We start from the raw sequence: 25133 nt of genomic DNA on the forward strand, positions 1-25133 counted from the left end.
TATATAAGATTTGGTTATTTAATTAATTAAATAGGAGGGAGAGGGAGAATTATCAACGGAAGCGAACGGCAACGTTATGCTTCCAAAGATCAAAACCACGACTGATAAAAACATAAGCAATGGGTTGTGTCATCATGATAGTCCATCAACAGTTAAGGCTCAGACCATTGAGGAGCTTCACTCTCTACAGAAGAAGAATGATGCAACTGATTTTGATTGGCAGATTTGGAAAATGTGGTGTTTGATGAGATCATACCAGGGCGGTGGATAATCAACATTTAGCGTAGCCTCTTCTAATTTTCTCAAATATTAGGTAAATTGTGGCTGTTTTTCTTGTTATTGCAGAGAACACTCGTGCAGCCTACTCCATTGAGTATATGCCCAATGCAAAGATACCATGTGTTTGTCCGCATCCTAAGAATGTGGTCCTTTTGGCCTGCGATGCTTTTGGTGTGCTCCCACCAGTGAGCAAACTCGATCAGCCTAGCACAGACCATGCACCATTTCAGCAGCGGCTACACCGCTCTGGTATATGCCTTCTTATTGAACTGCTTCTGTAATTCAATTACAAATTTGATTTCTGAGGCCATCTGGTAATTGTATCAGTGCCCCATTTGTGCGTTTTTGAGTTTGGAGGAACTCATAATTCATGCATTATGCATCAGCTAATATTTTCTGTTTTTTATGACTGAACCTGACTATAACTGTAGGTGGCTGGCACGGCGGAAGGTGTAAAGGAGCTAACAGCAACATTTTCAGCCTGTTTTGGTGCAGCATTTTTTATGTTGCACCCAACCAAGTATGCTTCCATGTTGGCTGAGAAGATGCAGAAGCATGGAGAAACAGGGTGGCTTGTCAACACTGGCTGGTCAGGTGGAAGGTATGAATTCATTGAAGAATATTAATACCTATTCTGAAAATATGCCGTACCCTTCATCGGATTTTATATGAAAAAAAGTTGAATGAAATGGCCTTTTTTTCTTTTTTTCTTTTTTCCTTGCAGCTATGGTTCCGGAAGTCGCATCAAGTTACCATACACGCGAAAAATCATCGATGCCAAAAAGACTGAGGTGTTTGGGCTTGAGATCCCACTGAGATTGAGGGAGTTCCAACTCAAATTCTGGATCCAGACAACACTGTTAGTTGGATTTATACCCACATGTAATTAATGTAATGTATAACCTGATTTCATTTACCTGATATCATTGTTGTTTTGGATTTCAGTGGTCAGACAAGCAGGCTTACAAGGATACACTGCTGAAGTTGGGTGGTCTGTTCAAGAACAACTTTACAACTTTCACTGACTGCAATCTTGGGGAGAAGTGAGGACAGCAAGCTGACCGAGGAGATTCTTGCTGCTGGTCCAATCTTCTAATTCAAGGCTGGGGAAGAACAATAAGAGAGTTGATAGCGCAACCCAACAAGCGAGATTTTGTTTTTTGGTGCGAAAGTGTTAATAGAATTAGGCTTTCATAATTAAGATATTTTTCTTTGATGTTAAACTTATTGAAAGACATTCATTTAATATGTAGAAAGCAAAAGATTTTGGATTCAATAGATATGTAGAATTGTTCCTTCAGGTTTCATTTTAGAGTAATGCTTATTGCTTTTAGATTGCCCTTTTGCTGATCGACGCTTCTTTCTCAACATGATTATGAATTTTGGACTTGAGACTGATGGCAACTGTTGTTACCTTGTAATTGAAAAGATTCAATCTATGGCTTCTGGTATGCAGGCAATACATTTTTCTTTTTAGGTATCCCTACGTTTTTCAGAACCTCGTAATTGAAAAGATTCAATTTATGCTGTGTATGCAGTTAGTACATATTTTTTTTAGATAACTCTTCTAAAGCTCGAATACAAAACCTTTTGGGTATAACTAATCCTAGTGACACCTTTTGGGTATAACTAATCCTAGTGACTAAAGGGTTTAGCACCGGACGCAAGGGGAGAGGTGGGTAATACATTTCTTTAGGTTGAAATGATTGTTACCTGCGAAGGACTGAACATTCAGTCCCACTTGTCCCCACTTTTCCCTTAAGGCTATGGAGATATATTCGCAATATCAAATCATCACGGAGGAATATGATAATAACTCAAAATTGTAGACTCAAGAAATGTGTTGCAAGCATTATGGCCACTAATTGAGACCTCTCTGCAGGAATTGATATTTTTATTCGCTTGAGATAAGATCCTCTACCAAAGCACTGATAACAAATATTTACAAAGAGCTAGGAATTGCCTTCTGACAGATACCAGCATCAATTCTTTTTTGGAGGCATGCTCTCCAGCCTTGTGCCTTCCACATAAAATCTTTGCAAAGATCTTCATAGAAAATATTAAAAGCCAAGGTTCCCCAGTTTTGAGTGGGATGAATAAATCATGATGATTTATCTACTTGACAATAAATCCATGATAGAACAGATGGTATCTTATTGCAAATACAAATATAGCATTTTAAAAAATGCCAACCCATATAATACTTAAAAGAGGTCAAAATAAGGATAAAGAAATGCCTCCACTGATAGATGCATTCAATTAACAGTGATAACCTTTTCCTAAACAAGATTTCCACTCAATAAACCCACTCAGTATATTCGACACTGTACAAAACCATATGTAATTGTCAAGGAATAAGTCTCCAAGCTTGATGCACAATTTCATCATTTATAAAAGGGCGCAACGACCACATCAGGGAGTAGCTCTCTAACTCCACTGACAATGACTTGAGATTAAGAGAAGTAACAATTCTTTCCTGCAATAGAGTGGTGAAATTGTCAACTGTTGAATTGCAAAAAAATCAAAAGGTTCAGCACCCTGAGGCTAGGCTTTTGGGTGCGTTGCTCCACAAAAGAATGTGAAAAGCAAGTAAATCAGAAGTTTATTACCTGCATCACATAATCCTGCTTCACCATAGTGTAAATGATTCCCATCAAAGCAGCCAAGTCCGTCATTTCAGGTCCTTGAAGATGAGATGATGTACTTATCTCCTAAGGACAAAGAGGTTTCAGTGGCAATAAGATAATCTTGATGACATAAAATTAAGATCAAGGTATACCATCAGAAACTGGTTTTACAAATTTATTAGGCATTCATTTTACCAGTACAGAAATAGATAGAGATAATTAAACATTAGCTTATGAAGTCAGTCAAACCTCCAGCAGAGAATATGAGTAATTCAGGCAAAAATTATTAAACTCCATACATCTGGATAAATTTTTAAACTCATAGTTGAAAGGTAATTTTGTGGAATATAGTATCAATTTTAACACATCTATTTACAAATTTGTTACATCAGGAGAAGAATTCTGTCCAACCATATACTGGCCAGAAGAAATTTGCAAATTTCTAACCATGCTTAAACCTACATTATTCTTGAGGGAAAAAGATGCTCTGATAGTTCCCAACCAGCAGGCTAACAAGGCAGAGCATGAATGTGTGAATGGCATACGCATGTAATCTTGGCTGACTAACTAGGACAGATTATAAGAAGACATTAGATGCAAAAGAGCAACAAAGAAACCAATGCAAATCATACAATAATGTATCCATTACCGATAAAAAGGGAGTAAACATAAAAAGGAAAAGAGAATTTATGTTGACATTCTCAACTGAAAAATTCAAACAACATTAAACCAAACCTTGTCTGTAGTGTCTTGCAGATCCAATCCACTGCCTGAATCTTCATCCCATAAAGGAGCTAAACATTCATTTGCAGTTTGAATTGCGCCAGCTACATCTTCCAGTAGACCTTCAAGTTCATTAAGTATGCCTTTGGCTGCAAATCCAATAATTAAGAACATATTAAACTATAACTTTAAGCCTTAGCTGTGGAAAGTTGTAAGCAGTAATAAACTTCAATAAACAAACCACAATCTCACTTCTGAAATAAACATGTAGTTACATAGAACTGGGTTTCACTCAGTTCAATTCTTCATATAAATATTTCAAACATGAATTTCACTCATAGTTCAATTCTTCATATAAAAATTTCAAACATGAATTTCACTCATAGTTCAATTCTTCATATAAATATTTCAAACATGAATTTCACTCATAGTTCATTTCTTCATATAAATATTTCAAACATTAACAATTATTTGCACATTATCAAAAGAAAATAAACTGTAAAACAAGTTCCAACTTACAGAAAACAAAGTACCAGCTGTCCTTAGGAGGGGCACATCAATAATTATAAGGTGATGGAAGGCAGAGTATTCAATGCCAATTATAAATGAATACCATGTATGACACTCAAGAAACACAAGTCCACTAAAAAATAAAAATCAGATACAATTGTACAGGCATTATAAATTCAAACAAACTGCGGCAATACTGAGAGCAAATACGATAAATTTGAAAAAAGGATGTTACCTGTAATAATATGGTCATTAAGTCCAAGCAGGCTAGTACGCACTTCTGTATTTAAATTTAAAAGCACAAGATTTAAATAAGTTACAGATCACCACAACCGTTACACTGTCAAGATACTTAAAAACATGTGCAAGTGAATTTCGCTGCTGCAGTTTTGCTATGTTACTGGGATTGTATCATTACCCGGACAATACTTTTTTTCTAGTAACATGATATAGCACACTGTAAATAGAATACCAGATTGCAACGTCTTACAAATATATAGCATTCTAAATATGAAACCTCACCCAAAAATCAGAAAGGTTAAAACAGAATTGCACTTACACTTGCTCATATTTTGTAGACTGTCATGAACGTTGATACAGCCAGCTTCAAAATATGATTTAACTCTCTGGGTTTCATTAGCTTTAACAATATTCTCAATCAGCTTAGATGTTTTGTCAATAGGAGGCTGTCGAAGAAATTCTACACGGAATACATAAAATAAGAAGAAAAAGAGAGGACTTCAGTTCTAAGTTCTAACTCTCGAACAAGTATTAACGCATAATTAAAGCACGCACCAAGTCCTTGCTGATACCCAGTAAGTAATTTGCTTCCTGCAGCACCCAATTCCTCAAGCTTTGCGAGCCTATAATAGTACAATCAATGAATCATGTGATGGAAACCGCAATGTTAAATAAATATGTCACCAGTTTGATTACCTCGTCATAAATTCTTTAAATATTTGAAAAACTTTCTCCTTCCATTCGGATTTCAAGTTGCCTTCTTCACTTCCCATTTTGCTAATCTTTACGTTGAAATTTAACTAGCTTTTATAGACTATCTCAGGTATTTCATCAAACACTTTGCGTACCCTCTATTTTACTTTAAAGTTTAATCCTCCCGTAACCAATACAATTGTTGTCTCGGGCGTCGAAATGAAATAAACAGCTTCGGCGTGTTATTTTATGAATTTTGTATTTTTTTTATTTTTAGAAATATTAAAAATAATTAAAAAAAGGTAAAAATTGAAAGACGTCTTTGTCATGCTTATATAAAAACAAGATATTTAAAAACGTAAAGATAAAAAAAATGTTTGACATATTTATTTAAAAACACAAAAAAAAAAAAAAAACGAAATTTATTATTTACACTTGATAAAATCTTTTTAAATTATCAATTATTTTATTCATCTCAACAAATTTGTCTCAAATATATTTACAATAATACTATGTTTATTCATGAGTTTACTAACCGCCTTACTATCTTTATTAAAATTATATATGGTATCCGTATTATGCGTATAGTATCCGTACTATGCGTTATATTTACAAAGGATAATAAGATGGTTAGTAAAATCGTGAGTAAGCATAACATTACTCATATATTAATAGTTAGTTTCCGTTTATAATATTGCTTTAAAAATCGTGATTACAAATTAAAAATTCAAGTTTAGGAGATGGAAGAAAAAATATAAAAAAGAAGAGAATAAATGAATTAAATATTAGATTGAGTCCCACAATAATCTCACCTTTACCTCTTTGCTCTCAATTTTTTTTTGTTCGACGAAGTGTTCGAATTAGTTTATGTATACAACATATCTTAATTAATTCTTTAAGATCTAATCTTAATCTTTTGATATTATAAAATTATCGGTTGGATAAGAATTTTAATGACAACTCTTATTAATAGGATATTCGAACTTAAAACTTATCGAATCCATTATTGCAAAATACTAATGAGCAGCCTCTCCACATTTTTCAAAGGCCAAAAAATGAAATGGGTACAGGCAGAATGGTAAATGAACAAGCCCCAAATTCGGGCGTTTTACGTTTTATATTTTGTGCAGGAGCAAGCTAGTTATAACGTGAACGGTGCCGTTTTCCTATTTGAAAAACACTGGCTTTACCGTTGGTCTTTTTATAAGCCATCCTTATCTATTTTTTGTTTAATTATTTATTTAAAAGTCTTCAAAAGGATTGAAAACGAGTCACTCAAACAAACTCGGCCCCGAACTCAGAGAACTGAAATTGGGGGTGCGCACTACGCTCATTGGCGTATTATAGCACAAATCCTCTCACATTCTGGGTCCTTCGGTTCGCACTCTCTTTAATCTATTATCTCTCTGTTCCCGAACCACACATTAACGCAATAACCCTCCGCAGACCGCAAAGAATCCTATTGAGGCGCATCCTTCTATGTTCTCGTTTCGTTTCGTCGAAGTGCCGATCTCGTCCTTTTCCGCGTTTCTCTCTTCAACATCGCTGAGAATCGCTTGATTTAGGTCAAAATTCACCGATTTTGTGGTTTTTAAGGTATTTCATATGATCTCGATTGATTTCTGACATATTGATTTTTTTTTCGTTTGCTTTGTTGTTTATTAATCTTTTTAGCTCCTAACACTTGAAGGATTCGAATTCGATTGCATTGGATTAGTGGAATCGGACGTGTTTTGTGAAATTTAAGATCTTAGGGTTTTTAAAAAAAAATAAAAAAAATCATTGATTTATCTACAAAATTCTCAGATTGAGTTTTAGACTTTAATTAATATTTTATGAATTTCTAATGAATGACGGGATTTCTGTCGATTAATAAATGCAGATTGTTCTGTGGTGTTATCGTAAGTAACAGATTTGCGATTTAAACTTAATTGGATTGCATAATCATTTCAAATCACTTGTTTGTGGCGAATTCGATATAAATTCGTTGCTTTGCAATTTGATTAAATTTTTGAAACTTCTTTTGATTGTAGTACTCAGTATGTGTATGAAATTGTGGTTTTTTTTTTTTTTTTGTTTAAATTTATCTTTTTTTTTTTTTTTTTTTTTGTGGTACTTCAGGCATCGACAGGGTTTGACCAAGAAGCTTATCAGTGTATTAAGCTGCAATGCGGGCACATGATAGATATGTAAGCCTCTTTTGAGATCTTTTCTAAGTTCTTTTTTTCTTCAAATATTTCAAGAAATTTATCTAAGCAATGGAATGGTGGTTAATATTCCAAGTATTGGGGTATTCTTTTTTATGTTTTTATGTGTTTTTGGTGTTCTTGTAGGAAGCTGAAGAATATGACGACTATGAGGATGAAGGAGAAGAGCAATATGAAGAAGATGGTGAAGAGGGGGAAGAGGAGGAATACGAAGAGGAAGAACGAAAACCAACAGAAGAAGAACTGAAAATTCTTGAATATAGGCAAAAGCTAAAAGAACTTCACAGAAAAAATTTAAAAAAAGAAAATGGCTCTGATCGGGCTAGTTCCCAAGACAAAAAGAATAGACTTCCATATGACAAGTAATATGGTTTTCTTATTTACTTATTTATTTATTTTGGTTTGCTTATTTTGTGTTTTGTTTTCTCCTGGTATTAATTATTTTAGATTTGTTGCTGGGATTGTGATATATCATTGTTGTTGATGAAATAAGTGTTTCATTCTTCACCACGGAATTCATTTAATAGATCTCTGTCTCAGTGATTTGTATCATTTAGGTTCTGGTATTACGAATAATATGTATGCAAGTGGGGAAATTGACATGACTGTAATCTAGCTTATATTTTTTCTAGTGAAAGTTACAACAATGTTGGCAATCTACGTTATAATATTGAAAATATTCTGTATAGGGTTAGAACCGTATTTGAGCTGTTTCTTTTACAATTGGCAGAAGGCACTGTTGAGAGAACACAAGCTGTTCTTTTTACAATTGGAAGAAGGCAAAGTTGAGTGATCATAAACTGTTCTTTTGGTTGTGCATTATTCATGTCTCCTTTGTGTGCCATTGATGGAGTAACAGAAGAAGAAAGATACAGAAAGTATAGAAATCGAGGTTTTTATATGCCATATTCAATAAACCATGTCTATAACAATACGAAGAGTCTATTTATAAGCTTAAGAAATAGAATCCTAATCCTAATCAAACATGAATTAAAAACTAAAACAACTCATAAGCAGAAAAAAAACTCTGAAAATACCATGGCAAATAAATCTTGAAGATAATCAAAGTACAGACTAAATAACCTTAATCCTATTTAATGCAGGTTACATTTAGAAGCTACTTGAAGTTTATTACTGTACGCTTAGTAACATTCAGGGCTTCACAATGGTTTATGTTTCTTGCATATTTGTATCAACTTATATAGCTTGTTTCACTTCGCTTATTTAGGGATATTTGAGTGTTAAATCTGAATTTGCTGTTTTAAATTCTAATTCTGAATTTAATATTCCTGCAGTTTTGGATCCTTCTTTGGCCCTTCTCAGCCAGCTATTTCTCAGAGAGTACTCCAAGAAAGCAAGTCAATATTAGAGACCCAGCATTTGGCTTCCAGGCTTTCAAATTCCTATCGTAATGTATGTGTCATAAACCTTTTGTTTTCTGGTTACTGAATATATGTAGCAAAATTTGATATTTGTCTGAAGTTGCAAATGGACTTATGAAGGTTATTACTTAACATTGGATAGACCATCTGATATAATAATGGTCAATTTTTTAATTTCTTTTTTTATATAAGTATGTTTAAGGCTTTACTTATCCAAGGATTGCTATATCCTCGTGGGATATTTTTCTTCAGCTTATTTAGTTTTTCTAACTGTTACAAAAATGATCATATTTCTAATTTTAAATTGAAAACTGGGTATTTGGGTTAATTTTGTCTTTTTTGTGTTGGTTGATAGTTTGCACAAGAGAGTGGTCAGATTATCAAGGATTGTTGATAGATAGTCTAAGTATCATGAATTTTTTTTTTTTTTTTTAAATTTTTCTGGTCTTTCTGTTTTCTCATTTCTTGTATTTCTTATCATACTTCTTCTGAAATCTACTTCTTTTCTTTCATTCTCTGAATAAAGTTTCAAGACACTATTATCTAAATGCATTCTATGGTAAATTAAGAATTTCATCATATTTACGACGAACTGCCTTTGCATAAAAAAGAAGCCTCATGCTTTCCTATATAAGCACATAATACTGTTCTTTAATCTGTGTTAGGATCCCACATTGAAAGGGAAAAGGGTGGGCATGTGGGTTATAAAGGCTTGGGCACCCTCCCTTGGCAAGCCGGTTTTCCAAGGAGAGTTCTACCCAAGCCCATGAAAGACCCATGGCCCAGCCCAAATTATTGAGTTATTAGAGTGGGTTTCTATCAATCTGTAACCTTAAAGTAGTTCTACAGTCCAATTTTTTAGAGCAACCTTGTATAATTGATTTGTTTTTAGCTGTCTCTCTCTTGGGTTTTTGGGTCATTGATCCTTAAGAGTAGTCTACTTGCAATGTTGTGAATCTGGTGGCAGCGAGAAGATCTGCAAAATGCAGTTGCCATAGACATTGTTTGTCTTAATTCTAAATTAATCGTGATGTTTCTATTTTAATAGTTTTGCTTCCCTTTGCAGAATGGAAAGACCTCTGCTTCAAATAGTACAGGATCCAAGAATGGAGTACATCGTCGGATACCTAAAGTCAATGAGGTACTGGAAGCAGTTTGTTTTAAATAGCTATTACTTTGAAATGGACCTCTGGTCTCAATTAATTAATTAATTTATCTTTGTTAAGAAACCTCTGTTGTCATGTAATGAATGTCATGGATTTTTGAAATACAGATGCAAAGGAAAGTTGAAAGGATTAAGGTCTCAAGAGATTACTCCTTTCTATCTGATGATGCAGTGCTTCCAGCACCTAAAAAGGAGCCTACAACACGAAATGTCGCTGTACCAAATTCTGGTGTGTTGCTGCTTTGCTACATCAAATCTGAATGCTGGTTCTTGGAATTTAAAATATGATGTTTTTATTGAGAAAACTTATACAGGTTTTTTACTTATGTTCAAGAGGCGCGATCAGCTCAAGTACCACCAAGGAGCAAACCACCATTGGGCAGTAGTGGCAGAAATGTTCATGCGGCCCATGAAGAAAGGAAATTAAATCCTTCTAATGGCCATATGCATTTAGCTCGTGACGACAGGAAAGCAGTTTCTTCTAATAGCCAAATGAATTTGGCTCGTGGAGAAAGAAAAATAGTTTCTTCAAATGGCCAAAGAAAAATAGTTTCTTCAAATGGCCAAATGCATTCTAAAGCAGGACCTGACAGGCCAACTTCTGCAAGTAAACCCAATTTGACACCAATGGATTCTAGAAGGCAGCATAGTAGTAGCAATGGAATTGGGCCTGGCCGGCCCGCAGGGCCGAAACCCCAGCCTTCCAAAGTGCCTGTGATCTCCATGCAGAAGAGAGCTTCTGCCCCAGTTGCAAAGAATCATTTGCCCAGTGCAAAGGTACCACCTTCTTCAAAGATGCAACCAACTATTCAGAAGAAACCCTTAGAACAGAGAAGGGGCTCCGAAGAACTCAATAGGAGTAAAACAATAACGAAGCAAATGGCTGCTTCGTCAAAGCCTCAGGTTTTAACCATTATACTAGTTACATATATAGTTCAACTTGCAAGTTGGTTTGACTGTAATATTTTGTGGCTGAGTAGTCTGTGTTTACTTTCTTTCCTGATATTTTTACAGATAAAGAAGCCACTTAAGCAAATATCATCACGTGCTCAAGATCCCCGCTCCAAGAAGAGACCAAGTTATTCTGATGATGAAGATGCAGAGGCTTTCAATATGCTCAGGAGTATGTTGGGGTAAATCTTGCTCTTTAAACCTATGTATATATAGAGGTTAATCTTGAACATGGTTCTGAGCCAGCTTTCTGCTTGAGGCATGGTAGCTCCCATGGATTAGATGGGTTTACTTATTGAAAAGAGTACATTAAAAAGGTTTTATAATGCTGCGTCTAGGTTTCTGATAGAAGTTTGCGAAAACTTTACCCAGATTTTCCAAAGGAGAGGTCTGGAATAAGAGTGTGCTTGTTTTTGTGTGTTGCGCATTTGGTTTTCGATAATCAAACCTGGAGTTGACTGTGACTTTGATACTAGATTTGGTGAATTTGGTTTCTTTGTTTGCTTTCTGTTTAAGGTTGTTGGTTAATTTAAGTTGTTCTATTACAGACCCCGAAAATTTGCTACTTACAATGATGATGATGATAGCGACATGGAGGCAAATTTTGAGGATATCATGAGAGAGGAGAAAAGAAGGTTTGTATGACTTTATTTTTTATGAGGATGCTGTTTAATTGTCTAGTCTCTTTGGCTTTGATGTTTTTTTCTTTGTATATGTAGAAGTGGGGCCATTTGGCGTGTGTATTGTTTTAGTTATCTGGTTTTCGATGTTGATTTTCTTCCATCTCTCAAAAGTCTTCACCACAATTGATGCTAATGGCGTAGTAAAGTCTTCAATGCTGAGAGTACATAGAGAAATCGATAGAAAAAGAGATTTAAAATACCTCCTTTCAAAAAGTGTTAACTTTGGAAAGCTACACGAGAGATCAATCTCTCCTAAAAGTTGTGGTTTTGTATTCCTTTTTGCAGGGATATGAAACTTGTCATTTCTCCATTTTTATTATTTCAGATTTTTATCCTGATGGAACTTATTGGAAGAGGACTGAGCAAGTCTTTCCTCTCTTCTTTTATTGATGATTAGTTGTCATTTATATGGAGTGGCCCCTGTATTTTATGTATGAAACCGATATTTGAGAATTTTATTGTTCATCATTATTGTGTGAATTCTTTTTAATGGTATTTCATGTCTCTTTTAAATGTTGTCGTGATACAGTGCAAGAATTGCTCGACAAGAGGATGAAGAACAACTACGCCTTATAGAGGAAGAGGAGAAGCGTGAGCGAATGAGAAAGTTGACGAAGAAGCGTAAGCTGAGCCAATAGCATTGATTATACAGACATTCATCAATCAGAATCAGAATCAGAAACCCAGAAGTCCCTTTGGTTCTTTGTATCTTCTTTCTTTGTAGTTCTGGCACTAATTTGCCTTTTCTCAGCTAAATTATGGGACTTTGAATTTAATTTTTTCGTGTAGAAATACTTTGTTAGTGGTAGATGTAATTTGGTATAAATAATAATAAGTGAGGTTTTTTGGGTATCATCTTAATTATTTATGCAATATCTCTTTACCTTCTGTGAAGCTTAAAGATCTGGGGTATTTGATAATACGGATAAATTCTTGTGAATAATAGTAAGTCAGAAGTGGAATTGGAAGCGTAAAAACCAAAAGCTATTTCATTTTGATGATATAATGAAATGTAATCACCAAATGATTAAAATAGTGTACTTAAAAATGAAATTATTTATTATTTTTAATAACATAAGAAATTAGATCAAAATTAAAATTAAAATAATTGACGTACGCCTTTTATATGTATCTTTTTCGACAAGGATAAACATTGAAAAGAAATTGAATATGACAAACAGAATGCCTTAAAAGTTTTTAGATTGGATTTAATTAAGATATTTAGAAGTTAATTATTTAGAATAGCTTGTTTCTAGATTGAACTTGAAGGGCTGATTATATCCACGTCACATCTTTCAAATATGGAAATCATGACTTTGATTAGGAAATCAATCATATATCGAAAGTTAGATGTATCCACCAGTTGGAAATTACATAATCTAATTTAGAATTTCAGTATGATATTAGATAATCGTAGATAAAGTTTTAATGTTTATATTTATTACATGGGAAAAAAAGAGTATGCAACGGGGCCTACGAAGTTGGTTATATATTAAATTGAATCGAGTCAAACGTATTTATACTTAGCCGTTGTGTTTAACCGTTGAGTATCCAATTAAAAGCGCAAAAATCTTTTAGTTTAAGAGACTCGATTTTCCTTACTACTGCACCAACTCTCATTTTCATTTTTAATCTCAATCTCAATCTCAATTAAATTATCAAAATCAATCTCTCTCTTTGGAGTTGATTGTGGTGAGAATGACGACGAAACCTTTGATCAACGTTCCGATCCTCCCTTCGCTTCCTCATTTCTACAAGTCCAACACCAAAACTCTCAAGCTCCTTAAAACTCCCCCGCTTTCTTGCTTCAGGTACACACTTCAATCCCTCTATTCTATTATATTTCAATTCTCTAATTTCCTTTTTGTTGTTGTTTCTGTTGAGAATTGGCTTAATTAATTGATTATTTTGCAGGAAGAATGGGAACGTCAATGGCTTCTCTAGACTACCTTTAAAAATGGAGTGAGTATTCCTTTCCATAAATTGTTGTTTTTGGGTACATTTACTACAAATTAGTTTGAATTTCGATAATATGCTGTTTTATGCAAGATTGTATTTAACTTTTATGCTGAAATTCTGAGCTGTTTTATAATCTTTAATAACTGTTTTCGAATGTGAACCAAAATTTGTGAATTGCTCATTGAGTTTTGTTTGATTCTAGGTCAGGTGGCCATGATAACGCAGATAAGTCTCAGGTATAATTGTATATATTTATAGTGGTTGCTTCACTTGTGTTTTGGTTTTCTTGTTTTAATGAGGGTTTGTTTGTTTGTTGATTGTAGGAAAATTTTCAGACTTCAAATATGGAGCAGGAAATGAAAAATAATGATATTTGGCGACTCTTTAAAGAAGCTCAGCAGAGTATATCTTTATTTAATTAACTTCTTTTGTTCCTTCGTTTTTAAATTATTTAATGATTTGTATCAGATATTTTATGCTGGCATTATACTTATCTTTTTTCATGCTGTTTTAGATATTTTATACTTGAACAAACAACGTCTTTGGGCTGTTGAGGAGCTGAACAGAACGAACAGAGAAAAAGAACTTTTGCTTGACAAGATAGATCAACTGGAAGCTGAAAAGCAGAGCCTTGAAGTTAAAGGTGCTACTAAATTAAAACTTAATTAATATTTTTAGTTGGAGCTATGTGTTATAATTTAATGTACTCTGAAATAGTTGTATACTTTCTTTTATTCTGGATATCAGCATGGAATTTGTTGCATTTTAAGAGCTGCGTGATGTATCACATGGACATTGTCTTTCTGCAGTACTGAATTGTGCAACTAGAAACTAATAATCAGCATGAATTTATGATTGGGTATTGCATGTAGGTTAGCAAGGAGTACAGTAAAGTATGTGGTTTTAGAACATATAATATTGAAAATGTAACAATGCCTTTCATATTTGCAGTTAATTTTGGAATTTCTAGGACACTGTACTTTTTTTTTTTCCAGGACTTTAATACATTTATTTAAATATCAAACGGAATGGTTTGTTTTAGATATTAGAGGTTCAATTGAACAATATATTTATATGGGTTTTCTTCTTAAATCAGATAAGCAATCAATTTGTTGGGAGTTCAAGTTAAGTATGTGGTTTTAGAGCATATAGATTGTTATGAGTTAATGTCATATGTGAAATATTGCAAATGTAACAATGCCTTTCATATTTGCAGTTAATTTTGGAATTTCTAGGACACTGTGCTTTTTTTTTTTCTGGACTTTAATACATTTATTTAAATATCAAATGGAATCGTTTGTTTTAGATATTACAGGTTCAAGTTGAACAATATCTTTATATGGGTTTTCTTCTTAAATCAGATAAGCAATCAATTTGTTGGGAGTTGCTGCTTCGGATAGACTCAATGGTTCTCACTGGCTTGATTAACACCGGGGAGGCATCTGATTTGAGAAATCTGGTCCTGGATTCTAAAGTTAGGGTAGCTGATGTTTTCTCTGATATCCTGCAGAAAAATGATGCTGAGCTTTTGGCTGAATTCCAACATTTCCTCAATGAAAGCAAAAAGTAAAATTTTTAAATAGAAGTTATCTTTTCTATTTTTTAAAATTAATTCTCAAGGAAAATGTTTCAGATTATGTTTTAATATAATGCCCCTGCCTAGAAACAGAAAATTGTAATCCCTGTATGTTAGAAATTTCTTTTTATACTATAAGAAAAGAAAAACCATTCATAGTCACTCAAACAAGCACATTCACACACACAATAGAGATCCATGCTGATTGTGGACATAGATATATTGCTATGCCTGAATGGATTTGCTCACTTGGAGATTTGACTGTTTAGATGCCAAACCATAGAATGATAACACATAGAAAATTGGAATTTGATTTTTCAAATGTCTCAACTATATGGAAGCCTATATTGACTCTCTTTTTGCTTGCTTCGGGAAATTAAATGTTCTGTTGTTTCCTCTTTGCCAGAGTTGAATTGAAGTGTCTCTGATACAGTGTGATTAGTTGATAGAACTTTTATTGAACATTTGATGAGCCATCATACCCACAACAGACATCTTCTAAAGGGAAAATTGGTTATAAAATAGAGTAGACTATCAGGTGTGCTAAATCACCATTAATCCCAAAAGTTTAAATTCATGGTTAAGGGCCCATTAAATTACCCAAGTTTTAACATACAATTAACGTGCGTGGGAATTTTATTAATAGAAGTGTCATGTGGATCTATACACGCGCAGACCAACTTGCTCCATGTTATAATTCAATTATAGATGGGGGGGATCCAAACAGATTAACTTTTGGTCTACTTGGCATGTGACTAAAAGTATTCATTCTTATGGCCTGAAAAACAAGAGATTTTTTTTTTTTCTTCTAGTGAATATCATGCCAATGAACCACAAACTCTAAAAAATTTAGTTTATAGGTGTGATGAAATTCTAGTTTATGACTAATTTGTTGTGTTCTCTTTGATTGCTCAGTCATGTGTTCTCTCAAGCACTTTAACATCTTGATAATTTTAGCATCCTTCTCTTATTTTAGATTTTTTTAATCTAATAATCATGTTATTTATCATTGCAATTCAGGAATGCTTATCACATTATCCACATCTGCACTGAAATGGAACCGTTGGTCTCAGTTGGATCTTTGGCTTCATATGTAACAGGCTTATGCTGTGCACTACAAAGAAAGGGCCACTTAGTGGAGGTTATTTTGCCAAAGTAATTGATGGATCTCATACTTCAATTTCCAATGGAATTTAACAATGGGAGGAGACCTAGATCTCATTGTATCATGCTTATTTGGCTACTCTCTAAAGAATGAAAAACAGAAAACAGCTTAAATCTCATCCTTTATACTATCTTATCAAGTGAATTGCTGGTTTGATTTTTCTCTTGTTTTTGCCAGAATTTCATTAAAATATTACCTTAAGACTCCTAATATATCTTGCGTTATTGCACCAGCTCAGCCACTCTAATTGATCACCTTTACTCTGTTGTCTGTACCCTGACACCAGCTGCTGTTTTTCCATCATGTATAGCACTTGCATTTGTCAACTGCTGACAGAATGATGCCATCTTTAAAGTGTTTTTCCTTTGATTTCCTCATTCTTCGTGGGAATCAAATGAGGCTTTTATTCTTACATCTAGTTATGTACATAGTCGTAATCCAGTCATTACATAAGTTTACTATAGAACAACTTATGTTTCTCATGGAACGCAAGTTGAAAGTATTTCTGTTCAGTTTACCATTTTGGTGTAGACATGGTGTAACTGGTCAACCTCCTATACATCTACTTTCAACTTCTTTACTTAGATCCTTGGGAGCAACTGGAACCATGAGCACCTGCCATAGGGAGACAAGACTCAAGAGAGCATTAAAACACCTGTAGATCCACTTAGATATGATGTCTTTGGACATGGAATCTGGTATTCTGGCTGAAACTTGTGTCCTATTTCCACATGGTTAGTGGTGTTGACAAACATAAAAACCATCTATAGGATCATATGTCCAAATTTGGCATTGCAGAGTTGTTGTAGATTGCTTGCACAAAATCACTAATCATGTCTTTCCCTGTCTTCTAGTTGGATCTCCTCTTTTAACAGGAAGTTGATTATTTTGTGAAGAAAAAGATTAGTTAGGCTGTCTATTGTAATAGAGGGTTTGTTTAAACTGTAATTTTTTTTACTTTTAATGGACAATATAAATGGATTTTATCTAATAGTTGGAGTTCTATTAACTTTTGTTTCTAGTTTTGATAGCAAACTTGAAGTACTTGTTCATTTGACTTAAGGAATTTACTGCATAAATAGGTATGCTAGTATGGACCTAGATGAAGTGCATGGGCTGCGGGAAATTGAGGCAGAGGCCTATTCATATTTTAATGGTCAATTGCATGGAAACAAAATTTGGACTGGGTGAGTTTTGGTGCTTTCTCTGTACTGCAATCTGTACTGATTCAAGGCAACTTTTTATTTTTATATTTTGTTGGTTATCAGTAACTATTTGGGGGCATGAGGAAGCCAAATGAATGAGAAACTGCATTTTGTTTATATGTAACTTTAGGTCTTTGGGATTTAGACTTACCTTTTGATGTTCATTATCCAGTGTTGTCCATGGAATTGGAGTCACTTTCATTCAACCTTTGGATTATTCATCATTTTTCAGCCGTGATAGGGTATATGGTTATCCAGATGACTTTGAACGGTTGGTAACATTTTTTCTTTACCTTTTTAGTCATCTACTAAATTACATTATTTTGCAGTAACTATTTTTTATGTGACAAGTTATCCCTTTGATGCTCTCAGGTTTACCTATTTTTCTCGTGCTTCTTTAGATTATATTGTAAAATCTGGAAAGAAGCCTGATGTCTTACACATACACAACTGGGAGACTGCTGTAGTTGGACCACTTTTCTGGGATATATTTGTTAACCAGGTGCAGCTTAGAACTCTCCTCTTGCACTATTTTCTTTTGCTTGGAGGCAAGACTCTCAAAGTGTGATTTGGCTGTGTGCTGTTTATTTTATTTTCTTTTCTTTGGTAACTTGTCAGGATTCTTGTGGATTGTATGTCTTGTTCTTTTCCTTTCTAACATATTAGTAATCAATCAGAGGATAAGAAGATTTAATCTTGTGCAAATTGTAATAAATGTGTTCTTGCTTCCATATATAGGGTCTTGGAAGCACTAAAATAATGTTGACTTGCCACAGCCTTGATTCACAGGCAGGTTACTATCCTTTCTGGAACTATATTTCCAATCAGTCCTTTTAATCTGAACATAACATTATTAGCTTTAATATTTTAGTGTCTTGCACATCCTGATAAGCTTGCACTCTGTGGACTTGATCCTGTTAGACTTCACCGTCCTGACCGTTTGCAAGACAACAATAAGACACATCTAATCAACACTTTGAAGGTAATCACTTCTGCTTATATAATCTTTTTTTCCCCTAGCCTGTTAATTCCTAATGAAAATTTGAGGCAACGTTCTCAATTTAGCTTAGCATCTTTAAAAGTGCCTTTTGTATGTACTGTTAGCATTGACGATACCTTTTGTTTCACTGGAAAGACCTATAGTCTATATCTGTACCAATGAGACTGTCAGATTTGCGACCAAAAATAAAATGTAATTGGCTATGATTTTGGAAAGGATTTATTTCTTCTAATTCCTCAAATTGATGTGACATACCCGCATTTAATAATATGCAAATATAATGACAAAGACTATAACATATAATAATTTTCTTGCATGCCAATGAAGTAGACTTCTATATTTGCTACTTAGAAACACCAAAACTGGCTCAAATTTGACATTGAAGGATAAAACTTGAGAGATAGTGTTTCACTGTTTTTGCAAAGATGGTCAATTTTGTGTGGTTCCTAAGAAATGTAGGTTTGCAATGTACATCTTAAGATTTCGATTAGAACATATTTATTTTAAGGAAAGTAGACTTGAATCGCCTGCTATTTGATTTAATAATATTGATATATAGCAATGTACATCTTAAGATTTGGATTAGCACATACCCATTTCAAGGAAAGTAGTATTGAATTGGCTATTTGATTTAATAATATGGATATATAACACCCCAAATTGCAGATTTTAATCAAATCACTAATCCTACTTAACAGACCAGAATGAGCTCTCTTTCTCTTGACTTCATTTTATCTTACGCTGGATTATATCCCTTATATCTTGCAAAGCATTGTCACAATTTCGTGTTGTGCTTTTGCTTTTATACGATATTGTCTTCCATCCAGTAAAATTCATAATAATTATCATCTCTTGTTTCTTTTGGCTTTCTGGCACACTTTAATATTTACTTTTCTTCAAACTTGCAGGGTGGTGTAGTTTACTCCAATAAAGTCATTATAATGTCATCCATGCATTCAAAAAGCGAGATCATTCGTAGTTTGAGTCATGGACTGGAATCTACCCTAAGCATTCACCAGTAAGTTAAACTTGTGTGCCATTTAATTTTTCTAAAGTTCTTTGAATGATTTGTTTTTGTCCTCTTTCCCTTCTCCTTCCTGGTAATGGAGATGTAGTGAAAATCATGTGCTACCGCCAATTGATTTGTTATTCAGTTCTTTATCATATGTTCATGCATGATTTTTGATAGAAACCCTAGCTTTTTAACAATTTTCCGCCTCTTCTTTACATCTGGCTGCAGGAACAAGTTGCTTGTTGCTCCTTTTGGATTTGACAACTCCACCTGGGATCCTTATTATGACAAATTTCTTAGAGAAAATTATTGTGCAGAGAATATACAGGGTAAAACTGCTTGCAAAGTTGCATTACAGCAGCAGCTGGGGTTATTCAAGCATGCTTCTACAGTTCTTGTGAGTGTAAAACTTTGATTTTGCATGTTTATGAAAAACCACTGAGTTCTTAGTTATTTGTGATAGCTTGGTAACCTTTGTTTAGTGGTGTTGTTGAGATAGATAGCAATAGAACAGCATCTTGCATTTTATCTAACCTTACAGCATATTTATGATATATTCTCAGAATATAAATATATGTTTTTATATGTAATGAGGTTTTATGGAAGACTAGTACAATTGCATGAGATATTTATGAGAGCTATATTTGTTTTTACATAAGCTGGTACATATTTTAAAACTTAATGCATTTGTTTTCATAATGTTGCACGAGATATTCACACGAATCTTATATAATATCTTGCTTCTGTTGTTATAACAACCTGAAATCCTACTGAGAAACAACAATGAAATTTTATCAGGTTGGATGCATGTTCTCAGAGGTATCAGATGTTGTTTTGGAGAACCTGAAGGCAGTTCTTCGAGATGCTATCATGAATGGCATCCAGGTCTATAATTCTATCTGAGTTGTGTATTTTTCCATTAGAATTGTGTGGGTAGCTGAATCATGTAAAACCTTACCGCTTTATATTACAAGGGTTCATTCAAAATGGTTAGAAAAATGCAGGCTTTTCTTTTGAAGTCTTATCAGATAGTCAACTTAATAAGACTAATTTCTGTCAAGTTATCTGGCTTGTATAATTATATTTTAATTCTTTCTTCAATGGATTTGAATTTTTTTTTCCTCTGTTGCTTACAGTTTATCTTCATGGGGACTGACAAAACACCAAGTGCGAATAGTGCATTGGTATCTTTGCAGGAAGAGCTTAAGGTACAGTATAAGCTGCCTTTTTGCTTATCAGTCTTTTGTCTGGCATATCATCTATGTTCAGGTGGAAAATCATCCTCTATATTAAACCATTTTCATTTCAAGATCTAACCTGAATCAAACTTATGGTTAATGATTGTCATTTTCTTATGCTCATTGTTATATTATTTGATTTTACAGAATAATTTTTCCAAGAGTCTTGTTCTACTTCTACCAAAGGCAATTTTTGTCCTCTTTCATTTTGATTCAAGCTGAAGTTTAATAATCTAATTCCATATTCTCCTATGTTTACAGGGTGGACATGTGAGATTTTTCGATATCTATGATGAAGCTTTAGCACACCTGATCTTTGCAGGATCTGACATTATATTGTGCCAATCCTTCCATGATCCTGTCCTTCAAGTGCCAGTAAGTTAATCACAGTGTTGATTCAAAAATTTAAGCTTGTATAGCTGTTGGCGTTAGCTATTTCTTGAACTTGCAAGGTTTTCTTTGGATTATCATAGGAATCCAGGGTCTCAACTACAAAAAATTTAGTTTCTTAAACACTTCAAAATTGACTTCATGCATACTAACATGCGCACTTGCAAGGTTCTCATATTTGTATGCATTGTCACATTATGCCCTGCTGCTAATGTGGCTAGATGCTCAGTCCCGATGAGGGCCATATCTTCTTCTTATTCAGCATAAATTTCTGATATTTTCTCTCATCTTTGTAGTTATCTGTTCTAATACAGTTGTCTATCATTCCATGCACAGTGTTCAATCAATATAGACTACTTTAACTTATCATCAATGTGCTGTCACTTGAATCTCACAACCTTTTTTTCCCTTTTCAGATTTACTATGTTAGGCTGCTATCTATCATATGTTTGAGTACTAAAATCTGTTGTCCCTTTAATTTAAATAATGTAGCTCAAGGCCCTAAAATATGGTGCTGCTCCAGTTTCAGTGGCCTCGGATGATATCAGATTCAGGTAACTATGTTAATATATTTGAAGTTATTGAAATTATCATCAATTTTTGCTTCACGCTGAAAAGTGGAAAGATTCATGTGTTGTGTTTATTGTCTTGACAGGCATTTTCTAGATATTGAGACCACTAAATTTTCACAGTTTATCAACTCTACCTTCGGAAATATGACCCTAAGCCAGGCTTTGAACGAAATTGTGAGTGTTTTTTTATGCAAAGCTGTAATATATTCTCATGTAATCTCAAAATAATTAATTGATTAGCCACCTAGAAAACCTCTCTATTTTTCATTTCTTGAAAATTGTTCTGTTGTTGTGCAGAAGAACAGCCCATCTACATGGAAGCAAAAAATCATCGATGCCATGTCACGAGACTTCTCGTGGGACGCAGAATGCTGCAACATTCATATTTCTGCATACTCAGCCCTAAAGAATTTGTAAATCCCCGAACAGGTTTGCATGTATATATGTATATATCAATGAAGGCGTCGATCATTAGTATAGCTACAAATTTTGAGGTTGGCATAAGTTGTGTCTCCATGCATAAGGGGCGGGCAGCATGGCATTTAATTGCCATTTCAGTAGCTTGAAGGGAATAAGGTAGAATAATAAGTTGCAGGTATTAATCCTTCAATTGTATAGCCTTTTTAAGTGTAGTAAATACTATATAATCATGTACTATTGCATGGTGGTTTTTGTATGTAAAATTTGTAAATGGTTGCATAAAGTGAGACCAAAACAAAAGGATTAATGCTCTGAACACTAGTGTGTTAATAAATAACAGCAGCATTTGATTTCCTTCGGCTTGGAGGACCAGAAATTATGATAACTCCTTACTTTCTTTATAAAGTCAACAGATATAATCAAATTTAGGTGCAATCATTTTTTTTTTTTTTTTTCAATTTAGGGACATTAAATAGCAATTACACTTAACAAAAAATAAGGACGAATTTGGTAACTACACATTAAGTAAGTAATTAGAAAAAAAAAAAGCGCAAAACAGAGTCAACTAAAATAATTTCATCCAATGAAATGTTGAAACGTGTTGAAAATGTCAAATTAAAGAAATAATAAAATTAATACTAAAAAGAACTAAAAAATTAAAAAATTAAATAAATAAATAAAAGGAAAAGCCTCATGCCAGCTGCGTAATTAGCAGAAGCTTTTCCTTTTTTAATTTTGATTTTCTGTTTTAAATTTACTTTTTAATTTTTCGAATTTAAAAATAAAAATGGTTGTTCTTTCTCTTATATAAAATTTTTTGTGAGCTTTTTTTTTTTTTATATATTTAAAACCGTTTTTTTCTGTTTTTTGTTTAAATTCTTTTATTAATTTTTTTTCTTATTTCATTATCATTTTTAATATTTAAACTTTGAAGTCAGACGAATTTTCTTAATTCTTAACTGTATTTTTGTAGTTCTTAAATTTAAAATTCAAAAAATAAAACTAATTAAATAACTAGGGGTATGTAAGTCTGTTTGTTATTCACCGATAAAAGTTAACAGTAAATTACAATTAATCGTCCATAAATTGAACATAATGAAACCTGTGTCCTTTTCGATTATTTCATGAAAGATTGTACTTAAATTGATTACATCCACTGTGAAAGGTTTTAACTAATCTTTTATTTAATTCTTTTGACTAATTTTTTAATGGAATTATTAATGGGTTTATTAAGTTAATGACCAAAAGTTGGGGGTTTAAATATGATCACTTTTCAAACCCTGTACCTTTGAAACCAAATAACTTAATACCAAATTGGGAAATTACCTTTACTCCTAACTTTCCACTACTTAAACATTTTACCCCCATTTTCTACAAGTTTCTCCACACATCAATCCACATGCACCACTTAAAATCAGTTGAACCTTAAACATTTGAAACTTCTAAACACTATACTGAAGTAAGATCGTCAATTTGTATAAATTACTTCTTTTCAATGATTTTTTTTTTTTTAATTTTTATAATTGAATGTGTTGGTGTGAAAATTGAATGTGAAGATACATGCCTTGTTTTTTTTTTTTTTTCTTTTTTTAAGTTTTGTGTTAAGTTTAAATGCTATTTAATGTTCTTTATGGTATCATTCTTATTGCTGTGAGAATGGGATGCATGTGTTAAATTGAACTTTGAAACAAAAGTCACGATCAGTTTATGTGATGATATACGCAAACTGAATCATTTGCACGATTTCTCTCTGTGAACTTAATAAGGCTATTCCAGTTCACGTAATCCTTTATGCGAACTGAATTTATGTAGTCAGAAACGGAAATTGAAGGCTGGTTTCCTGTATGTTACCAGTCGTGTATTGCATTATATTTATAGAAGTAATACATGTATTTGAATTTACAAAGTGGTTATTGAGAAGATAAGAATACAACTATAATATAGCTAAATAATAGCTTGTTACGATACTGCATTATCAACTTCCGTGATCTTCTCATGTTTAGAATTCAAATACTGCTGATCAGTTATAATTGCAGAATCCTCTATAGCTGATATATCTTTAACATCCCCCTACTGATGGGAAGATCACGAATCATCAGTTTGTCTCGAAGTAATCTAAACCGTGAGGAAGTAAGGCCTTTAGTGAATATGTCTGACGGCTGTTCAGCTGTTGAGATGTATTTGGCTTGAATGTCTCGATTGAAAATCTTCTCACGGATGAAGTGGTAGTCCACTTCAATATGCTTTATTCGGGCATGAAAAACAGGGTTGGATGATAGAGCTAAAGCACTGATGTTATCAATCCAAATGCAAGGGGCAGTGTGCAGAGGTATATGGAGTTCCTTAAGCAGCATCCTGAGCCACTAGAGCTCAGCCACTATGTGTGCCATTGACCGATACTCAGCCTCTGTGCTAGATCTAGAAACAACGGGTTGCTTCTTGGCTGTCCAAGAAATTAGGCAAGGACCAAGGTAAATGCAATAACCCGATGTGGACTTTCTGTCATCGGGACTGCCTGCCCAGTCTGAATCACAGAAAGCATTAAGGTTTAAAGAGCCTTTGCTGAATTGAAGGGCAAAGTGAAGTGTCCCTTTGAGATATCTGAGGACTCGCTTGGCAGCTATGAGATGGGTAGTTCTTGGACAATGAAGGAACTGGCATAGCTGGTTGACACTATGGGAGAGGTCTGGCCTTGTAAGTGTCAAGTATTGGAGAGCTCCCACCATTGTTCTATATTCGGTAGGATCAAGGAGAGGGTCACCCAAGAGCTTTGAAAGCTGGCTGCCTCAGGTACAGGGTGTAGAGGCTGGTTTAGCACCTCCCATCTTCAGTTTGCAGAGTAAATCAGTTACATATTTCCCTTGATTTAAATGAAGACCTGCAGATGTAGGAGTGACCTGTATGCCTAAAAAATATGACAAGGGACCAAGATCTTTAACAGCAAATTCAGTTTTGAGATTAAGAATAAGATGCTCAATGGTAGATGATGCATTGCTAGTGATAATGATGTCATCAACATATATGAGCACAAAAACACACAAGCTGTCTCTATGAAGTGAAAAGGGAAGTGTCAATTGTAGAGGCAGTAAAACCGAGCTCCAATAGAACCTGAGAGAGCCACAAGAACCAAGCTCTA

General features: G+C 33.8%; 4 protein-coding genes and 1 pseudogene across 6 annotated transcripts; 3 read left to right on the forward strand and 2 right to left on the reverse strand.

Moving 5' to 3' along the window:
- The first annotated feature begins 317 nt into the window (after positions 1–317).
- On the forward strand, positions 318–1531 carry LOC116119234 (annotated as a pseudogene).
- Positions 1532–2184: 653 nt separating this feature from the next.
- LOC116120123 lies at positions 2185–5280 on the reverse strand. Its single transcript, XM_031406368.1, has 7 exons — positions 5076–5280; positions 4935–5002; positions 4699–4839; positions 4375–4416; positions 3642–3778; positions 2889–2990; positions 2185–2755 (listed from the first exon to the last, which is right to left on the reverse strand). The coding sequence occupies exons 1-7, from the start codon at positions 5150–5152 to the stop codon at positions 2627–2629; spliced, it is 696 nt and encodes a 231-aa protein (XP_031262228.1). The 5' UTR covers positions 5153–5280; the 3' UTR covers positions 2185–2626.
- A 1080-nt stretch (positions 5281–6360) lies between these two features.
- Positions 6361–12327, forward strand: LOC116122098 (protein SPT2 homolog). The gene is made up of 9 exons (XM_031408036.1): positions 6361–6668; positions 7194–7261; positions 7406–7641; positions 8575–8692; positions 9728–9802; positions 9935–10055; positions 10161–10959; positions 11326–11412; positions 11990–12327. The coding sequence occupies exons 2-9, from the start codon at positions 7241–7243 to the stop codon at positions 12096–12098; spliced, it is 1566 nt and encodes a 521-aa protein (XP_031263896.1). The 5' UTR covers positions 6361–6668; positions 7194–7240; the 3' UTR covers positions 12099–12327.
- A 673-nt stretch (positions 12328–13000) lies between these two features.
- LOC116121823 (probable starch synthase 4, chloroplastic/amyloplastic) lies at positions 13001–22350 on the forward strand. 3 transcript variants are annotated; one of them, XR_004126804.1, is made up of 20 exons: positions 13001–13271; positions 13375–13422; positions 13622–13655; positions 13743–13821; positions 13934–14062; positions 14781–14985; positions 16016–16150; positions 17243–17347; positions 17538–17636; positions 17738–17867; positions 18104–18154; positions 18237–18347; positions 19274–19383; positions 19606–19774; positions 20176–20262; positions 20514–20585; positions 20877–20990; positions 21422–21559; positions 21661–21751; positions 21875–21922. XR_004126804.1 is itself a non-coding variant. In XM_031407769.1 (20 exons), the coding sequence occupies exons 1-20, from the start codon at positions 13159–13161 to the stop codon at positions 21992–21994; spliced, it is 2064 nt and encodes a 687-aa protein (XP_031263629.1). In that variant the 5' UTR covers positions 13004–13158; the 3' UTR covers positions 21995–22350. The 3 variants fall into 3 exon arrangements, 2 of the variants coding, with proteins under 2 accessions (XP_031263629.1, XP_031263716.1); XM_031407769.1 differs by having other exon boundaries at positions 13004–13271; positions 21498–21559; positions 21875–22350; XM_031407856.1 differs by having other exon boundaries at positions 13211–13271; positions 13627–13655; positions 21498–21559; positions 21875–22350.
- Positions 22351–24360: 2010 nt separating this feature from the next.
- Positions 24361–24723, reverse strand: LOC116121009 (uncharacterized mitochondrial protein AtMg00810-like). The gene has a single exon (XM_031407256.1). The coding sequence runs from the start codon at positions 24721–24723 to the stop codon at positions 24361–24363; it is 363 nt and encodes a 120-aa protein (XP_031263116.1).
- Between the last annotated feature and the right edge of the window lie 410 nt (positions 24724–25133).

This window comes from Pistacia vera, unplaced genomic scaffold, assembly GCF_008641045.1.
Source record: "Pistacia vera cultivar Batoury unplaced genomic scaffold, PisVer_v2 Contig10, whole genome shotgun sequence".
Lineage (NCBI taxonomy): Eukaryota > Viridiplantae > Streptophyta > Magnoliopsida > Sapindales > Anacardiaceae > Pistacia > Pistacia vera.